The 21,739-nt window shown below is 40.5% G+C and overlaps 1 protein-coding gene across 1 annotated transcript in view; it reads left to right on the top strand.

The window, feature by feature from the left end:
- LOC129241044 (box A-binding factor-like) overlaps positions 1-18,401 on the top strand; it is a 30,020-nt gene extending 11,619 nt beyond the window's left edge. Inside the window, exons 2-5 of the mRNA XM_054877178.1 lie at positions 2,372-2,563; positions 9,328-9,468; positions 15,114-15,679; positions 16,185-18,401. Coding sequence (XP_054733153.1) covers positions 2,372-2,563; positions 9,328-9,468; positions 15,114-15,679; positions 16,185-17,327 — 2,042 coding nt within the window. The 3' untranslated portion in view covers positions 17,328-18,401. The remainder of the gene's footprint in view (positions 1-2,371; positions 2,564-9,327; positions 9,469-15,113; positions 15,680-16,184) is intronic.
- Positions 18,402-21,739: the final 3,338 nt, after the last annotated feature.

The raw sequence follows: 21,739 nt of genomic DNA on the forward strand, positions 1-21,739 counted from the left end.
TTTTAATTTTCTTTAAATCTACCCGATCTCCGAAGAAATCTGAGTAGATCTTGTGGTGCCAAGGAGCCAAGATGGTCGCTTCTTAACACATCAGTGCCAAAGACCTCAAACCTTATTCGAGCGAAGGCGGGGCAGACACACAGGAAGTGGTCCGCCGTCTCATCCTCCTCTTCACAGGCTGGGCAGAGTACACTGTCTGAGATGCCCAACCTTTCCATGTGCTTTGCCCATAGAAAGTGCCCCGTCATCAGTCCAACCAGCCGTTTGCACTTCCCTCTGCTTAATGACAGAAGGGTTTGCGACAGTCGATCGGACATGACAGGTAAAATCAGTTTTGTCCATCTGCAGCCTCTCTCAGCTTGCCAAGCGCGCTTGTGGTTTGAAGTAACGTGGCTTTGATGGCTGCAGAAGCGAGTGGCAGAACGGGCACGGGGCCTAAGAAGTTGGCTTCAGAGTCTATCCAAGCAAAAGTGTCAGAGGTATCGTTATCCGCGATGCCCACGTGTCCAGGGCTTAACTACCCTTGAAGTGGTTGGGGGGCTGTCTAAGGCCATGAGCGCAGCTTTGTTGTCGCCGCAGACACATACAGGTCTGCCTCTACATCTATTTTCCACAACAAAGTTCATTGTTTCTTGAACATCATACACCTCCGCCTAAACACAGATGCATGCATTCCAAGAGCAAAGTGTAATTTTGTTCCGCTGGATTCTACGTAGACACCAGAGGCGAAACCATGCTCGGTCCTGGAGCCATCCGTGAAAATGCGATAATAGTGTTTACTAGGCTCATTTTCAGAGTTTGACCACAATTGAGTGTCAGGCAGCACCACACAGTATATCTTTTCTAGTACGATTCCTGATGGCATAGAGTTAAGAGGCATGGAGAGAATCGGAACGGAGTCCATGCCTTCTCTATTGTCCTAATGAAATAATGCAAAGTTTTAAAAATGTAAAATGTAAAAACGTATAAAACCAGAATTATGTGATAAACTCGGCTAGATGTTCTTACGCAAAGCTAAACTTCTTTCAAATTTAACTATAAATAATACTGAATGTTATTTTTTAAGACAATTTGTATGTAATAAATGGAGTTAAAACAATAAAAAAATAAAAAAAATTGCTTCGTAGATATTTCCTTTGCACATTTAGACGAGCTGCCCGTGCTTGCTTGTGCCGCTCTCGGAATAGCGTCGGGACGCTTCAGCCTGAGAGCCCCTGGTCTAAGTAGCCCTGCAGTTAATCAAGAAGAAAATGCACAACATTTATAGCTTCTCAAATGAAATTATTGTGTTGGAGAATACTAAGTAAATAGTAGCTGAAGTTCTAACGAGCTATGCGATTATATAATTTAATGCTGTAAAAAGTAAAGAATTTTAGTGAGACTGATTTATGTTTGGTTTTTACACACACAAACTTTGTAATCTCATTTCCACCTGATTGCGGGGCAATAAAATTTGTTTGTCAATAATTCAGGTGCTGACAGCTGTGGTGGTTTTACATATTTCTACCGATTGCAAACGTAATTTTTGTTTCAAAGTTGAATTTTCTTGACTTACTCAAAGTTTTGGTGCATAAATTATTATTGTTGTTGTGTATTTGTTTAAAAAATGTTTTGCTTTGTTAATTAAATACATATTTGCTAAACGTGCCCATTGTGTCGTCTTATTCGTTTTTCTTGAGTCATGTGTGCTGGCGTAAATCATAATTATAAAATTGAATTAATCAGACGAAAATATGTATTCAAGACAAATTAGGTATACAATCGAAAGAAATGCTCGTGCAGTAAAACAATTAAACCGTAATAAATGTCATGATCTGCTTATAGAGCACAGCTGTATAAATGGCTTAATTTATTTTTATACGCTTTGGGCAAAGGTAAGGGGTTGAACGGTGTGACTTGGAGGAGGCTCGTGTTTCATTTTCGTTCACTGCTCGCCCCTTATGGGGGGACGAGCGTACTGGATAGGTTATTTTGTTTTTTGTTTTTTGGTTTCTGTTTTTGTTTTATATTTGTGATGCTAAAAAGAAACAAAAAAATTAACGCTATTTATTTAATTTAGTTAGTTATGTTGAACAAAATTAGTTACTCGTACCCGTAAAAGGCATAAAGTTTGTCGCAAATTGGCGTAGCAAAATTACTGTGCCTTTAATTAGCATTGCAAATTTAGAGGCTACAAATTGTTGACAGCAGTACCTGCAAGAGCTATTGAGAAATTATTTCAAAAAAATTATATATTCACATTTTCAATTAGCAAGCAGAACCGAGCGCAATTGCCCACTGGAGGTACAGTTAACTTGGCGAAACTTTTAAGTTCTATATATTTTGCATTAAATATATTTCTAAAACTCGATACTTTGTTGCATAATTTCAGTTGGCCTCCCACCATCTGTGCAAATACCGGGCGCTGCAATTTTCGGAGCCGGTGGCTCACCTTCACCCACAACTCTGAATGCGCTGATGTCGCAGCAACGTTTACTGGAACTTTCGCGATTCGGCGGCTTACGCGGTTATGACATCGCTCAGCATATGCTGTCGCAGCAGGGTGCAGTTTCGAAGCTATTGGGTAAGTAACAAGCGAAATATGCACATATTTAATTATTTACTTTAAAGAATACTTTATAACTTCCATAGGCTGTAATGTCTTAGAAGAGGGCATTTAGTAGAGACATAATATAACTTTTGTAGAGACCCTCGGTGAAATTGCGGGGCTTGAGATGATCAAGTGCCTTTATCTACTTACTTCATTGGACTTAACAACCCGTTAACGAGCAACTTCCTGCCGAATAATGTCTCGCCAGCTGTACCTGTTTTCCGAACATCTTTTCCATTTTCTTAAGCCAAGAGAAGTCAGGCTATTTTCAATTTGAATCTTTCACCTCTTTACCGTTGACCGCCAATTGCCGTCTCATACATCCTATCTGCCGGAGCAGTTCTTTCCATACGGGTGACATTACTCAGGCACCATAGTCGCTGCAGGGTAGCTCGATCAACTATGTCAATATATTCGTAAAGCTCATACAGCTAGTGGTTCATTCGAAATGAAAAAAATTTGGGAAGTACTTTTCTATTGAAAACTCCAAGAGCGGCTACATCTGATTGTTTGAGTATAGAGAAGCACCGGGCTGATGAGCCTCTTGTTGGAGTGTGTTTTTCGTTCGTCGAGAGAGGGATTTACTACTCAATTGCGCACTTAATCCAAGATATATGAAGTCGTTTCCACGACAGTAGGTTATACGTTACCGAAACGACCCGGATTTATATCCGGGCGAGGACTGTCACTCCAGCAGCATTCCCCGTATGTAAGTATGGGGAATGTTTATGCTACTACAACAACAACAAGTCCATGACCCCATCCAATTTTAAGACGCCGCGACTTCCTGCAGGACGCCAGCATATACTTGTTTTTGCCCTCGTTTGCCACTAGAGCCAATCGTGCGGATGTATTACTTTACCGTTGAGGTCCTATGCCCCATCGGGGAGGAGAGGAATTGAGAGAGAGAGAAAGAGAGAGAGAGATCGCATTACCTTTCTTTACAAAGGAGCAATGGTTAGATCTAGGCACTGTCTTGTCAAGCTCGGTACGAACTCTCTACGCAAATAGTGGCTAGGGTTCTTAAGTATTCTTAGAAGCTTTGAGTTCATTCGCATGGTGTTTGATCAATAACGCGTTTGCTGGGTTTGAGCGGTATTTTTTTCATTCATATTCCCTCAAGGGAGGGCACAGGGAATGGCTGACATGATTACAGTTGGCTCGAAGCGGAAAGGAAGGGTTGGTGGGGGAATATTCTATGAGGAGCTCCCCACCAAGCTCACTGTAGTGTTTACCAAGCGGCATTAGCCGCACTTATAAAAGCAGTTGATTGGTTGTTTACTTCTGTAACTACTGTAAGGAGATAAATATCTACTCCAACAGTCAGGCGGAAATTAGGGCGCTGGGCACGTTGTTTGTGCGTTCGAAACTAATAGGGAAATGGCTGATTTCTCTCCCTACTGTATCTGAATACTTCGGTATGGGGTCCATTTGGGTTCCCGGTCCCAGTGGCGTAGCGGGAATATGCTGGGCTGATCAGTTAGCTATACGGGGGGCCATAGAGATTTCACCTCGAAATAAGAGGATTGCGGTTTTATTGAGAATCTGTGGTCTACTCCTGGAAAGATGGGCCTCGTGTCAATGTGCAATATTGCAAGATCTTCTGGTCAGGGTTGATCGGGGGCACTCGAGAGAACTTCTAAGGATAACAAACACGCGTCTCGCGAATTTGGTGGGTGTCCTTACTGGACATTGTCCGTTAGGTATTCATGGGATGAGAGTTGGGATTACATCTAGTCCCTGGATAAGGATGAGATGGAATCATCTCAGCATGTTCTTCTCAGCTGCCCTGCTCCCAATGGGCTAAGATTTAGACATCTGTGTTCTCACTTTTTTGCTCCAGCTGCGCATATAGCAGCTTTAAATATCAGGCACTTGGTGAGTTTCATCAATAGCTTCAACTATGACAAATGTAATTAGCGACTGTTTGTCGTTATTTTCCAATCCAAAAACCCTTCTCCCATTTTCCCCCTGTTTTTTTCTTTCTGGTTTTCCTTTTCCATGTAGGCTCTTGCGTGGGTAGCCATTCATCCTGACCTAAGTAGAGGCTAAGCTCTGTTGCAATTTAGAATGAGCTTGAATTTATGTTCTTTGGAGCGACCAACTGGACCAAAGCTAATTGTAGGGAAAAATATTGTAAGGAGTTAGATAAATCAAAGTTCCCATTAATAAAGCCGAGGAAAATTTTTGGGCCAGTCAATGACTTAGAGGAAAGTGAAAACAGAAGTAATAGTCCCGGTACAGATTTGGAAAGATTACCCCGGCACGGCCCTTAAACTCCAGTTTGCGTATAGAGAGATTTGTACGAAGTTCGGAGAAATACGGTGTTAACTGCCCAAAAATGCTACCATGTCCCTTGAGAGATTGCCTCCAGAGGTCAACTTCCTTTAACCTGATTGCACTTTGAGCCGCGATAGATATAACGTGAAAGCCGATGGGAAGCAAGTACAAAATGGCATTAAAGGCAGCGATGGGGAAAGTTCTACATGATCCATTGGTGACGAAACAAGCTATTCTTTGCCCACTCCTCTGCTGAGAGTGGGAGAAGGTGGTAATTTAATCTAAAAAGTATAAAAATATAAACCTTCTCGTAAATGGCATCAGCTCCGTTTTATCAGAGTTGACTCTTGTATGCTGAACAGTAGGGCGGGTCGATTTAAAAATCGCTCATTGCTCTGTGAAAATCGTATTCTAGGGATCAAAATAAGAAACTTTGCCGAAGGAACCATACCTCTAAAACGAATTCTGATGTCACCCAATTTGGGTCGAAGAAAAAATCCCACGTGGACCCATTTAGAGTGCTCCAATCGAGTCCAAATGTATGACAGACCCCCACTAACTTTAGACGGCCGATCCACCCATGCCAGTGGCACACCCCCTGGAACTCCCCTGGGGGGTTCCCCATACAATAATTTCAAAATATCACCATTTTTGGCCTTTACATGAGAAAAGAAACTAAAAAGTTCGACCCGAATTGGGGGACATCAGAATTTGTTTTAGAGGTATGGTTCCTTGGGCAAAGTTTCTTATTTTGATCCCTAGAATATGATTTTCACAGAGCAATGGGCGATTTTTTTGCCTCCCCACAAATCGACCCGGCCTACTGAACAGTGTTCTAAAACACAACAAAATTTGTCTTATTTGTGTGCTCGGACACTGTGGTATTACAGGAAACGAGTTGGTTGATAAACTGGCTAATGAAGGCTCTGCAAGCATACCACTGGGCTCTGAACCCTTCCTAGGGGTCAATTCTGCATTGGTTGAACTATGGATTGACGACTTCATGAGGTCTACCCAAAGAAGACCTTCGTCTGAGTTGGGCTCCTGCAGAGTAGCCAAGTTCGTTGGGAAAGAACCATACACGCAATTAGCGAACTTTCTTATGAAACTTAGTAGAAAGAGCCTGAGAGTACTGGTGGGTGTAATCGCAGGACACAGCACCTGTGGTCAGCATATGGCTACCATGTGAATCATTGACGACTTAATATGTCTATCCTCTCTTGAGAATGAGAACACAGCAGAGCGTTTTCTCTGTAGCTGCCCGGCGTATTCTAGAATCAGACTTAGACTGTAGGGGTGCGATGTACAGAGTATGGAAAAAGTTCATACTCTTTCCCTTCCGGATCTCTTAAGATTCATTAATGAATCCAAAAGATTGGCGGAAGAGTGACCACAACCCAATTTTTCAGTCTTACCATCCATACTGTAGCTATCCTGTCTCTCTTTTCCTTCCTTTCCTTATTACAACTGACTAAGTGCTTGGACTTGTCTAATATTGACAACTGGAAGCCCAGCGGCTGAGTGCAGAAAATGAACTTTCCAAGATCTCAGCCATGACTGAGGGAAATGGTCCCGATAGCATTAGGAGCAAGTCATCGACGTATGCTATTATCTTAGCCCCACCCTTATTTAATTTAGTCAGAAATTGGTCAATAGCAACTAGCAAAAGACACTACCTTGACTTTGCCTCTCCTGCCACCTCATTATATTCTCTGCGGCCGAGCAGGGACGAGATTCAGAAACAGATAAGTCTTTCCAGCTCTAGTCTAACTCGAAATCTTGTCCCTGCTATGTTGTAGGGAAGTTGTTGCAGTGGCAGGAGGGCTAAAGCCACCAGACCCTGCAGCTAATGTCATGAAGGCAGTGACAACTGACTCCGTCCTGATGTTATTTAAAGTCCCTCTATATCTGTAAACGCCGCCAAAGTAAATTGTTTGCTCTCCAAAGATTTTTCCACAGCCCCTGCGACGTCATGTAATGCTGTTACCGTGGATTTCCTCTTCCCCTCCAACAGTAAACTAATATTACAATGGATATTTTGTATCTAAGCCCCTCTCTCCATAGATTACTGTAATGTCTCCATATATGTATGTATATACTACCTGACATACCTGCATATGCTTTTAAAAATTACAGCTTTACGTATTCGTATTCGTACGATTGCAACAATAAGTGCAGCAAAACTGCTACTTATTTGCTGCATGCAATGCGCTATTAATGTAACAAGCAACAACAACAACACATATTTACATTGTACAACACCAATAGGTGCATAATACAGCGCTACACATTTCAATATATCTTTCATGTATGCATACATACACACATACTTCGCACCGCTTGATGCTTGACTTCCGCCGCTGTCCGTCAGTAGCGCCTTGTAGGTACAAAATACTCGTCTCGCCGATTGCAAATTGCTGATAAAGCTATTATATTCACATAAGTACTTTGTATACAAGTTTATTTGCACACTCATACATATGTATGGACAATTATGTATGTATGTATGTATGTGTGATAAAGATCGCTGCGACGGCAAATCGGTAGCCAGGTAACGCAAACGCCGGCCACTCACTGAGTGAGTCAGGCTAGCAGTAGCCGAGCAGAGAGTTGTTGCAAGCCAAAGATGATTGATAATGTAGCAGTGGCATTTGGAAAGGGTTCCCAGTTGGCGATGATTGCTTCGTTAGTGTTAGTGTCTATAGTGGCATCCTTTTTTGTGGCGCATTTTGTCACAGCAACACAACTGGGACTTGATGGTGATTAATATTTATTTAAACAGTAAACAGCTCACTAATTGCATTTTTTACTGCGAGCAAATTGTTAATTGCTCAGTGTGGCTTTAGTTGGATTGAGTTGCGCACCGTGGAGGGAGACTTGAGCAGAAGTGTTGATGAGTTTCTGCATGCAGTGTTGACATATCCTGTCATCCTGTGTGTGCGCAAGCAGTAACGAACTTCACGCATGCTTAGTTTTTTTTTTTGAAGTGAAACTTCTTTTGTCTCGAAGGATGAAACGCTGTGAGGAGTAAAACCATAGCGTTTCATCGGCATGTGACGCTACGCCAGCGCCATCTGTTAAAAGCGTGGCGTGGATGAAACGCTGTGAGGAGTAAAACTACGCTAAACTACGTAAAACTCACGCTATGCCAGCGCCATCTGTTAAAAGACTGGCGTGGCGTGTCGTCGTGAATGTAATGCGGTCGTTTATTATTGCATTCTTATCGAATGTAATTTGTAAATATGACATTTGATTGACGGCCGCCGTAGCCGAGTGGGTTGGTGCGTGATCACCATTCGGAATTCACAGAGAGGTCGTTGGTTCGAATCTCGGTGAAAGCAAAATTAATGAAAACATTTTTCTAATAGCGGTCGCCCCTCGGCAGGCAATGGCAAACCTCCGAGTGTATTTCTGCCATGAAAAAAATCTGCTCATAAACATATCATAAAACAAAATGAAATAAATGTATAAAAAAAAAAAAAAAAAATTTTCTTGTGATTCGAACCAAGGATTTCGGATCGGAAGCCCACATTGCTAGCCGCTGGGCTATCGCGCTGTGCTGTCGCCGCAAAATAATGTATCATAAATCTGTTTACCATACCAAAGACCATACACTTTGCGAACGCATTTCGGTGGAAACAGTTGACAGTTATCCCAAACACAATATTATTAGTAACGCGAGACGCGTCATAGAGTGTGTGTGTAGTTTTGAGCAAATCTTACAAACATATTTTGTTTTGTTGATTGATTTCTGTTAAATATGGCATCAAATCAACAAAAACGGAAACCGAAAACAGGTGCTGAACGGCAACGTGAGTATTTGGAGCGTAAAAAATTAAGAGCTACTGTTGAACACCGTGACAGTGAATCCTCCGGTTGTACGATAAGTGATAATTTGTAGTACCAACAACAAGATGCGGAACTACCATTGATGCAGTATTTCATCGATACCTTGATAGATTAGAATGTAGATCATTTTTTACGTATTTCAGTTACCATAAAGCCCTTGTTTCATTTTTGGAAAACGAATCCAATAATGATAATGACAATGCCGAGAACCAAATGTAATTGAGTACAATAAATTCATTTCTTTTTATATTAAAATAAATAAATAATTCTGTTTAATAAAATTCCATTCCATGCTTTCCATGACTTCTGCATGCATTATATTGAAATAATAGTTAAATTATTGATTTGTTGATAAAAGAAGTTTCACTTCAATCGTGCGGGTTCCGTGAACTACCACACACTTTCTTTTTTTTAAACGAGTACATAAAGAACTTGCATTTCTGCATTTTAACAACTTTTCTACGCGTATCTGCGCATCACAAACTTTCCATAATTATAACTTTCCTGTACTTGTATATTTTTACTTATTTACTTATCTTCAATTACTCAAACAGTAATAATTTACTTTATTTTGCCGTCGCTTTTTCGTTTGTTTCATCCATTTGCAGGCTCATTGCGTCCACCTGGTCTAATTGGTGGCTCCAAGCCAAAAGTCGCTACACCAACAGTTGTCTCAAAGATCGAGCAGTACAAGCGCGAGAATCCGACTATATTCGCATGGGAAATACGCGAACGGTTGATATCGGAAGGTATGTACATACAAACATATATGAAACAGACTTGTTACAGAATTATTACTTCCATATTAATATGAAAGTGTGTGGAAATGCATGAGTGTTGGTGTGCATGCATGCAAGCAGCGCGTTAGGCGTAAGATCGTAAACACCAATTAGAATGCAGCGCTGATTAAATGTGTACGAAACAGATATGCATGCACATGGCCGCTTGGTAAGACGAGGTGAATAGTAGCGCAATGAAGGTGCCTTCTCTATCCAAGTTTGAAGGCGTGTGTGTGTCAGTGTGTGCTGCTTGCTTCCCTTAAGTCATTAGATTTTAATCCGATACTGTTTGTTTGCGCGTTGCTCGCTACTTGATTGATTGCCCATCTGGGCTAATGATGGCTTAAGTCGGTTGAAGTGGCACTACTACAGAAGCAGAGCGCACAGATAAAGCGGTTTGATGCAAAGTGGTTTAATAACTCATAAAATGCCTCCAAAGCGACTTAATTCATTAAACCACTTTATGATATGCCTTTGTCTTATGTGTGCGTATGCCTTCGGATATCTGTTGAATTGGGACTAAAGTTAAGCTTAAGCAAGTGAAGCGGTTAATTTTGTAAAACTGTACATTGATAAATTGATAAGCTTATATAAATCTTATTGGCTCGATAAATGCGTTGAGATATATGGCGTAAGAGCAGAATGCGGCATCATCAATCGTAAGTAGCGAATCTCCAACCCCTTTATGGACTGCAGGCGCTGGGTAAGAGAAGTCTTGCATCACAGGTCAAACCTTCCGATTCAGTTGCTTTGCAGTTTTGTGGCTGAGTTCGTCGTATAAAACTTGAATGAATACAGACCTCCACTACGAGCATGAAAAATTTGCTATCATTGAATCAATGAGAACTCGAAAAAAGTGTTGCCAAACTGAACTGCAAGATATTAATTTTTCGACACCAGTCGACACGAAGTAGACAAACAAATTTTAGCTTATATTAAATTATTTCCTTTTCGCTACTTTATAATTATTTTCATTTTTTTTTTGCGTATAAAATGAATTCTTTTGGGAGTAATAAAATTTTTGAATGAAAGAAAATAGCAAAATTTAAGAATATTTCAAATGCAACGGAAATCAATAATCCTTTGCAAATGGATGATACTTTGTACGGAAAATTTCTGGGTGCTAAAATATATAATTTTAAAAGTTTTAAATTTCACAGTTTTTTTAACAATTTTTTATTGAACAAATGATCATTTATGCACGTGCTTTGTTTTTTTAGTTTTAGATTTACGGGGTTTGATTTAAAAGTAATGAGCCTTCCCGCGCGGAGCATTTGCCAAGCGATCAACCGAATAGGCAGGTGGGGGAAAATGATCGTTGGACCTTCCCCTTCCACTAGAAACCGGTCCCAGTTCGCTGGCGACAGCGGTGCAGTCAACATCGCTCCGCGCGTGAAAACTGTTTTAAAAGTGTGTTAGGATTTTGCAGTGGCGAAAATGCAGCGATCGTTGGAGCAACGTTACTCGATCAAATAAAGCTAAACAGTTTGTACCTCCAGGAAGCACTGTAAACGCGGCATTTTACAAAGAAGTGCTGAAACCGCGTCGCCCGGGTTCGGCCCGACCTCGTCAACAATTAGACCCTTCATCACGACAATGCGCCGGCGCACAACGCCTTTTTCTGCACCTCTGCATTGGCCAAAATGGGGGTTCCGGTGCTTCCCCACTCTCCCTAGAGCCCAGACCTGTCCCCTCCAGACTTCTTCTTGTTCCCGCGCCTGAAAAGAAAGCTGAAGGGGCAGCGTTTCGACTCCATCGAGGCGATCCAAAAAACTGGGACAGCCGAATTGAACGCGATTCCGACGGATGAGTTTAAAAAATGTTTCCTGCAGTGGAAGGACCACTACCAGCGGTGAATTGACGCTCAAGGGTCCTATTTTGAAGAATATTAGTTGTATAAGCCAAAAGGTTTAATAAAACTGCTTAAAAAAATAAGGCTCATTACTTTTCAATCAAACCCTGTGAAATTCACATTTTACTATTTTGCTGCAGTTTCATATATTGGTAAATCAAAGCTAGCTTTTTCTTTTGAATCTCATTTAGAAGCACCCAAAACACGTCGTAAAAAATTCTTTGTAAAATCTAAAAATTGACGCTACTTATGACCTCAGTGTTGCCACTCTACGAATTTCGAGTTAATGACGTAGCAATTCGCACTCAGCGATGTGCTTTTCGTAGAAGCTATGAAAATCCTTCTTTGCTGGATTTAGTGATATGGCTGACTAAATCAGATTTCCGACCTATATGTATTAATATATGCACATTAGGGTGCACCAATTTGTATGGAGCGATTTTTCGCGACATTGTGTCTAGCAGATTTAGATTCTAGATAAAATCCCTAGATAAAAAGTCTATTAGAACAGTGACCTAAAGTTAATTTCCAGCTTCTCAAATTTTTAAAGAAATTATTTTTAATTAAATTAAAATAAATTGTTATTAATTATTATGAAAACAGAAAAATTACACCTCCCGTTGCAAGTAAAAACGATCTAAAATAGTTGGAAGTACGAGTGCGTTGCTGGTTGAAAAAAAAAATATAATAACAAAAAAAATTACAAATACATTTCTTAAGTGCTGTAAAATTTAATTATTTTCCATTTTTTGCTAGTTTTAGTTTGATTTAGATATAAAAAATGAAATATCCCACATAATGCTAATGCTATATAATATTAGAAAATTTCACTTAGTTTGCTTTGTAACGCCATCATAAGAAGAAAAACAAAAAAAGTATTTGGTGCGTATACTTTTGTAAGGCATTTGGCCGAGCTCCTCCTCGTATTTGTGATGTGCTTCTTGATGTTGTTCCACAAATGGAGGGACCTACTGTTTTAAACCGACTCCGAGTGGGAGATAATTTCTAATGAAGAGCTTTTTTATGACAGTAATACTGTCGAGGAGCGATCGTTATTGGAAAAAACTGTCTATTATTTTGTTATTTCATTTATGTTCTTTAAATAAATAAACAGATATCAGTTGTCATCTCTTTTCTTTGTACATCAACGATCTACCAGCGAATTTTTACCGAATTGCAATCTCACTTGTATGCAGAGGATGTCCAGATTTATCGATCTTGCAAGCTCAATGATATAAATGACTGTTCTTCTTGAAATCAACTAAAATGTGTGTCGCATTAACAAATGGGCATCCGATAATGAATTAACTCTTAACTCTAAGAAGTTTCAAGTGCTTGCTATTTGCAGAAAGCACCACGTCACTTCAAATCGGAATCATTTCTAACCCAAGATTGACTTAGAATAATCTCTTAAATTGAGTCGTTGATAAGTTGTACGGAATACTTCGCCCTATTGACCACGCAATACTTTACTCCTCTGCGCATTCGCATTTTCATCGTTAAACATATGTTCAAGTATGTTATGCCATCGTTAATGCATGGTTGAGAAATCTTTGTAAATTGTGGTTAAGCATGCACACACAAATTTAATGTACGGTCCAATAATATTATTCATTTTGTGTTTGGGATCAAGGCAACAGACCATGCTTCTCATTTTGCTGACACTGTCTACCCTATGCCCCTGGATAAGCTTCTTCAGTTCAGATTCGTCTTACTTTCGCATAAAATCTTTTACTCGAAAGTAGCTGGGTACCTCGCTCTCAGAATAATGTCCACGAAGTGTTGCTGTTAAATACAAAACACTAACGTCAGAAAGTCAGTCCTTAGTGTCTGGTACTCGGTTTTGGCATTTTCCGTACCAAAATTTAATAGCTATAGGGTGGGCCATGTAAAATTTGCTTTTTGAATCGGCTATAAAAAAAAACTAATCAATATTTTTTCAAACTTATTTTTTTTATTTTGAAGATTGAACATTGTCATTTATGAATGAAAAATAATATCGTTCAAACGACTGCCACGACTGGCTTTACAGTACGCCGTTCGATCAACCCAATTTTTAAGCACATTTTCGATTATTTGGGCTCCAATTTTATGAATGGCAACTTCGATTTCGTGTTTTAAAGCATCAATCGTCTCTGGATGGTTCGCATAGCATCTGGCCTGTACGGCTCTCCACAAAAAATAGTCCAAAGAGCTTAAATCACAGCTCCGCGGCGGCCAATTGATATCGGAATTCAAAAGCAGTAGCCAAAGATTCGAGTGTAACTTTGGCAGTGTGACAAGTTGCACCGTCCTGTTGAAACCAAATGTCGTCCATGTCATCCTCTTCAATTTTTGGACACAAAGACTCGTTGAGCCTCTCTCGGTAACGCTCACCATTTACTGTAACCGCGGAAGAAGAAGAAGACTCACCACTTTGGAAATAGGTTTTCAATATTTCCCAATTTTGTTCAAGCGTATAGCGTCCCATTTCGTAAATGTCAAACCTTTAAGTAAATTATGAACACATTTGTCATGTCATTTGTGTTACCATTCTCAAAAAAATAGGTGGTTCAAAAAGCAAACGCTATATGGTCCACCCTGTATAAGTAGCATGGACTCACTTAGACTTAAAACAGATAATATTAATTCATAGGTAATTTTTCTCGTTTCTTTAAATGTTAGCTTTATTGTTTTCTTTGTAACTTAAAATATCTAAGTAAATTTTATCATGAAAATTGTAACCTATGGTGACTAGCTCTAATAATAGTTGAGCTAGTCACCATAGTCCTGTAAATCCAGGCTGAACTATGTCGGTAGACATAATAGCCTGATGCTAACATGGGTCCCGGGACACGTGGGCCACGGTTAGCAAACGGGTTACTCTAACCCACAAGCAAGCTTGGCAGGCTGAGAGAGGCTGCAGATTGACTAAACTGATCTTACCTGTCATATCTGACCGACTGTCGCAAACCTTTCTGTCATTAAGCAGAAGGGAGTGCAGATAGCTAGATAAAGCACATGGAAAGGGTGGGCATCTCAGACAGTGTACTCTGCCCAGCTTGTGAAGAGGAGGATGAGACGGCGGACCACTGCCTGTGCATCTGCCCCGCCTTCGCTCGAATAAGGTTTGAGGTCTTTGGCACTGATGTGTAAAGAAGCGACCACCTTGGCTCCTTGGCACCACAAGAACTATTCAGATTTCTTTGGAGATCGGGTAGATTTAAAGAAAACTAAAAGGGAATCCAAGTGTAGTACAATGGACTTAATTAATGTCTGAGTGCTGCACTGGCTGGTTGTCCCGACAAAAAAAACAAAAAAAAAAAAAAACGTTATTCTCTCCTTCATTTTTTTTTTTTTAAATTAGACTCAAGTGAATTCCTTTTGTTTGAATTTTATGTATTGTACTTATAGAATCCGAATCTACTAGAAAGAACATCGAAAAAATTGACCCGCCTTAATATACATATACCTACGAGTACAGTGGTGGGCATGCATTTAGCACTCTATGCCAAGACAACATTTTTCATATATACGATACATATACATATATACATACTTATTTTTTTTGTTGAGCACATTTTTTTTACAATAGTTATCTATGGATTTTATCTAGCCAGAAAAACAATTTGTTAACAAGAGCTGCCAAACTTTCTTAAGAGCATCAGGTAATTTCGTTCGTAGAGAAGCAAGCACTCAATGTATTTCTATTTCAATACTTACCGAACAACAAACGAATATTATTCTTTAAAACCACTCGCTTTATTCACTCTTCCCTTTGCAGCCGTTTGCACTAACACAACCGCTCCATCAGTTTCTTCCATCAATCGCATTTTGCGTAATCGTGCAGCTGAGCGGGTGGCCAGTGAATTCGCGCGTACTGCCGCCTACAGTCTTTATCCGCCACACCCTTATGGCGGCTTTACCTGGCATCCCTCTGCAGCGGCTGCGGCGGCGGCGGCGAATGCACCAACAACTGCTCACTTTTGGCCCACGCAAGCGGCAGGTCCGACGCTTACTACACTACCCCCATCAGGTGGCGGTGGTGGTACTGGAGGTGCCAGTAATGTTGGCAGCGCTTCGGCTAGCGGCCTACTGACAACAAATAACCGTGCAATATCCCCCGGATCGGGCAGTCGGGACACTCTTGAATCGCCTGATGACAGTCGGCACGTCGATTCGGATTACTTGGACGATGATGATGAGCCAAAATTTCGTCGCAATCGCACCACTTTTAGCCCGGAACAATTGGAAGAGCTGGAGAAGGAGTTCGATAAAAGTCATTATCCATGTGTGAGCACGCGTGAACGTTTGTCTAGCCGGACGTCGTTGAGTGAGGCGCGTGTGCAAGTAAGTGGCGTTGGGATATTTAATAATTTTACAGAGTTATGCTTTGTTGGTTTAGGGTATTGAAAGTTTATCCCTTATTTGAAATATTATTGGGTATCCATTTTAGCCATTTCCGTATCCATGCCCTTAATCGGATGGATATCTAAATTGAATCCATAAATGTTCAAATTCATATTCATATCAGTATCCACACCCTAATAATTATTTATATTTCTATCAGTACAAATATAATATCAACTATCTAGATCCATATCCACATCCTTTGGATTCTTTACTTCATATTTCCTGATTATTGATTAATTTCCCTACATCAATTAAGTTTCACTGGATAGCGTGGCATTCTCTTCATCTCATTTCGCTTTAAATTTTTTAACCGTTGTTTGGTTTTTATTTGCTTCACTCAATCGCTCATTTCTTTTTTGTTCTCTTATCCGCTGCTTTCGTATTTATAGTCGCGTTTATTTTTTAACTAACCACATCGTCCTTTCCGCATTGATCAATTCAGGTTTGGTTTTCCAACAGAAGAGCGAAGTGGCGCCGCCATCAACGTATGAATCTGCTGAAACAGCGCTCCAGCCCCTCCGGCCATCCTCACATTCCGCATTCACAGCCGTCGCCCGAAAGCAACAACAACAACAGCTACAACAACAACAACAACAGCCTCAACCACAGTCACCACAGTCACAGCCATGCACCGCCAACAACGATGGGCGTGGCTGCTTCACCGACCTCCAGCTGTCACAGCAACAGCAACGCCTCTACCTGTGCGGCCACCGACCAACCAACACCGCACCACCATTACACACTTGGCGGCCAAGCAACCGGGACGACAGCAAATTCCCAAGGGAACGAGTTGGAGCTACGTCCGCTCGCACACCATTTGGCACATCATGCGCCTCACCCCCCACACGTAACGCCGAACAGTACGGCTGCGACAATGCTGCTGAATCACTACAGCCAACAGCAGCAACACCATCACCAACAACAACAGCAACAACAACATTTAGCCGCCAAGGCGCATTATGCGGCGGTGGCCGGCGGTCAGTTACAACACACGACGACGGATGTGAGTGCGGAGACAGCAGCGGCGGCGCAGCAACAGCATCCGCAACACTTGGCGGCTACGTTGGCGGCAACCATAGCGACGTCACAACAGCAACAACAGCATCAGCAGCAGCAACTCAGCACATCGCCCACAGCATCAGCGCCATTATCAATGGGCGGTGAGCATAGCGCTTTTCGCTCGCTAGTGGGTTCGCCCTCCGCCGCGGCATTTGCGCACTTGGTGCGGCAATACGCTGTGGCAGCAACGTTATCGGCCAATGCGGCAAACATGGGCGGCGGTGGGACGGATGAACTCAAACAGCAGCACCATCAACATCAGCAACAACAACAACAGCTGGTTACTGTCGATGATTCCTCCGAGGACTCGGAAGAAGAGATCAATGTGCATGACGACTCAGACGATGAAGTGGAAGTGGTGCGACGAACGACGCGCGTCGGCGCAGTAGAGCAAAATAACAGCTACAGCGGCGGCAGTAGTAAAAACAATAGCGGCAACATAAATACAGACAATAATAATCAAGGTAGTGAAACGTTATCGCTAAGCGGCAAAGCGCCACTGCAGCTTACCAAGCATGACCGTTGAGCGGCCGTTTGCGGCGTACGAGCCAACAGCGGCATTCTAATCGCGTGAAGCAGGGCGTTAAGCGCTGCGGATTGCATTTCAAGTAAATTAGACAAACCTGACTCGGGGGTGCGCTTGTGATTGACACCAGATCGTAAGTGGATTGCAGCAGCAAATATGCAGAGAGGTAAGTGAACGTATGTGCGAGCGTACGGGTATGAATAGCGCGCTGCCATGAACGGCTCAGTTTGTAGCGAGTTGTTGCTGCTGGCTGTGCGCTGGGCGCTTAATTATGAAAGAAACCAGAAACTTGGCGGGCACAAAAAGATACTTTGTACTTAGCGCTGCAGTGGAAAAAATAACAAAAAAAAAAAATAAATAAATACGAATATATTTATATTCAAATAAGCTTGTTCGCTTTGCAAAATTACAACAAATACAATTTTAAACCAAAGTAATTAACGAAATCGTACAACACCACAGACGCGCCAACGAGCGCGCGCGTGCTATTTAACATATGCAACAACAACAACAACTGTTGTCACATATACATAAATCACCGCTAGTTGTTGTTGTTGTGGTTGTCGTTTGCTGAAGAAAAGCATATTTTAGATTAGGTAATAAAAATATTGTAAAATAAGTAAGTTTATTAAAAAATGCAATACAAAATAAATACGAATCGATGCCGTTGCTTGCGCGTATTGCTAATTACAACACATTAAAAATACCGAAACAGAGAAAAACGTAAAATATGTTGCAAAATATCTTAGCCTACATAAATTGCTTAATATACAAAATAAATATGTCTTTGTAAATAGTAATACTTTTGTCCTACTACTCACTCCATTCCCACTTAAGGTCACAAATTCTAACCTCAAAATCAATAATTAGCAAAAAATATTAACATATATGAAATATATGTGTCTGTAAATGTAACATACATATGTATGTGTTTTTCGGCATTATTAACAGTGGATTTTTTAAAAACTATATTTTGACTTAGCGCTTTCTACCGGTAAATATAAGAATTTTTGTGTTTTTTGAGGTTATTTTTTTACTTGGCAGCCGGTTTACGCTCACATCTTTTGAAATTTAACCATGAATGCTGGCTTATAAATTATATATATATATATAATTGGCGCGTACACCCTTTTTGGGGGTTTGGCCGAGCTCCTCCTCCTATTTGTGGTGTGCGTCTTGATGTTATTCCACAAATGGAGGGACTTACATTTTAAAGCCGACTCCGAACGGCAGATATTTTTATGAGGAGCTTTTTCATGCCAGAAATACACTCGGAGGTTTGCCATTGCCTGCCGAGGGGTGACCGCTATTGGAAAAATGTTTCGTTTTTTTTTTTTTTGTTTTTTAATTTTTTAGTGTTTCATCGAGATTTGAACCTACGTCCCTCTGTGAATTCCGAATGGTAGTCACGCACCAACCCATTCGGCTACGGCGGCCGCCTTGGCTTATAAATTACGTAAATTTATTTCAAAAACCCTTATTTCAGAAACCCTTTCTTGGTTTCATTCGGACCCATTTGATCTCGATGAAAGATGTGCAGTATTGTCTGTGTCAAGGCAATCAGTTGCACAAGATATGCTTTGCGGCTTCATCGTCCTCCAGACAGAGCCGACACTCTGTCTCATTTTCCTGATGTCTACCGCTGTTGACATGTTGTGGAATTCCATATTGTAGGTAAAGGGTCTTATACGCCTTTTAGCTTGACGGAGTTCTTGTGTGACTTCCCTATGGGTAATTATTTGCGTATTTTACCAACTACCATATTTACACTGCATTTCACTTGATGGCCATGAAAGTTATAGCTTTCTTCTGATAGTACACCCATGGATATGTTTTTGGCTGCATGAGAACTGTCGATATCGATAACCAGGGTTTGCCTTAACTACTTCGTAGCAGCAATATTAATGCAAACATTGCTCGACTCTCGCTACTACTCTGAACTTGAACAGATCCGAACGTTCGCCAAAAATTACACGCAGCAGGTCCATAGTCTGCCTAGCAGTATGCTCAGTTACTGCATCTTGTTGAAACCACAAATTAGGATACTGCTCCGCCATTGGTCGCAAAAAGTTTTCAATCAATGCTCTGTAAGAAGCTCCTGAAATCGATTCCGTCGTTTTATCCTCATTTTCGAAGAAATATAGACCGATAGCTCTAGTGGCCATAACACCGCACCAAACAGTGCATTTAGATGGGTGCAACTGATGTTGCTGTGTTGCCTTTGGATTTTCAGAGCCCCACAATCTACAGTTTTGTTTGTTGACATAACCATTTAAATGGAAATGCGCTTCATCCGACATCAAAACATTATTTACGCTGCGTTAAAACAATTAATCGTTGACAAGAATAGAAAAACTCGATAATTTTAACGCGTTGTGTTGTATTGTAGGGTTCCATAATAAATATCCAACAATTCAATTATAACCTACAAAAAGAGAAAAATAAATATGTCAAAAAATAAAAAAGTTATTTCTGCTTAACATTAGTAGGTCTTATTTGGCCCACCCTCTACTTCAACTACAGAGAGTACTGATCATTTTTTTATTAGTACTCTCAGCTACTAGCAGTAACGAAACGTAGCGTGGAGCGGAATGAAACAATTGAACCCATGTTTTGTGCTACCTACTCCACTACTCATGTGTTCAAGTTCAGAGTAGTAGTGAGAGCAACAATGACAACTAGGAAGTAAGGGAACAATTTTATTGCCTGTTGATAACTATGGTTTGGCAGCTGCGAATGGCAAACTGTGTTGACATTTCTATTCATGAAGGTTTGGCATATCATCATGAATCGTTCAATGCCAGAAGAACGCTTCCGAGCTGTGGAAATTTACTTAAAAAAATGTTCGCAAAGTTCATAGAGCGAAGTGTTGAAGAAGATGCCGAAATGTCGATTCGACAGCATTCTCAACATGTTGCCCTTGGTCTTTCGAGTACGTGGGAAGTTTTACGTAAAGATCTTGGCTTATGCCTATAAAATACAGATCGTGCAAGAATTGACGCCAAATGACCGTCGTTTGCGTTGCATTTTTGCTGATTGGTCTCCTTTAGATTTATTATTCAGATTTATAGGAAAAAGTAGTCAAAAATTGGATTGATCAAATGGACCATGTAACTCGTAGTCACGACGGACATGTGCTTGATATCATTTAAAAAAAAAAATAAATGTCAGGAAATTATCTACCAGATTATAATAAAAAAATTCAATCTAACAATATTTCTGTATTGCATTATTATTGCGCTAATTAGGCGGTCAAGGAAAACGTCTCTATGTTAGTTGATTTGATCACAGCTCACTGTCTCCCAAGTCGACATGCTCGAAGATTGAACGTTTCTCATTTCGACTATTGCAGAAGCTGTAAGAATGAGGAGGAGGCAGAGTCTGCCATATATTTTCTCTGGCACTGTCCTGTGTGGCATGCCACTAGGTTTAAATACATACTTACAATGGGTTTGCACTCAAAACAAAATGGTTTAATGACCGACTGCCAATTCTACCAAATTACTCCGCTGAGCCAACATTTGCCGCATTATTGCCGATATACGAGCCCTGCTACTCGAAAAAGCGGGCGCGAATTGTATTTTCAGACTGCGCTTCTTTCGAGTCAGGCGCGGCTCACTTGCCGAAATATCTTTAAGGTTTCCTAATGTGTTTTAATTAAATTTCTATGCCTCTAAAAAACAACGTTTAACTATGTAGTTTCCGATAGTTGTTTGGTACTCCATCACTTTGCACTTAAGCAAGAGCTATTAATATTAGATAGGCTGTTTTGTCAAAAATACACTGATATTTATATGTATGTATGTATGTATATATAATAAATTTAAATGCAATAATTTACTACTTAAAAATGTCTTGTTATGAATAATTTTATTAAATATTTAATTAATTGTAACTGATTCTAATTCGATAAGGAGCAGAATAAAATCAACAATATTTAAATATTTACTATTCAAAAATGGGAAATAATATACATATGTAGCAATTATAATTTTAATTTTAACAGTATATGTGTGTGTGTGTAAAAGTTTTGTGACACGTACATGCACAGTTCTTATATGGCTAGTTGAATGTGTTTATGAATAGAATTGTACAATAAAATAAATAATAAAAATAAAATATAAAAAAAGATAATAAAATGTTTTGAGTTTCAATTTAATAGGACAGCTATGGTTTGTATGCACAGGGTGTCCGGTGACTGAAACAGTTTTTAAATTTAAAATTTCTCCCTAACCGGGGGACCGCGTTAGCTTCGTTATTCGTGTGGGCTATTCAGTCACGATGTCGCAGTGGGCAAGTTTTTTTTTCTGAGGTGACGCCCGTGAAGAGGACACTCTTATGAGTATTACCTAATACATGGGCTGAAAAGTCACAAGCCTAACACATAGATGGCACTAGTTTTACTGCATTCA

Source organism: Anastrepha obliqua, chromosome 3 (assembly GCF_027943255.1).
Source record: "Anastrepha obliqua isolate idAnaObli1 chromosome 3, idAnaObli1_1.0, whole genome shotgun sequence".
Lineage (NCBI taxonomy): Eukaryota > Metazoa > Arthropoda > Insecta > Diptera > Tephritidae > Anastrepha > Anastrepha obliqua.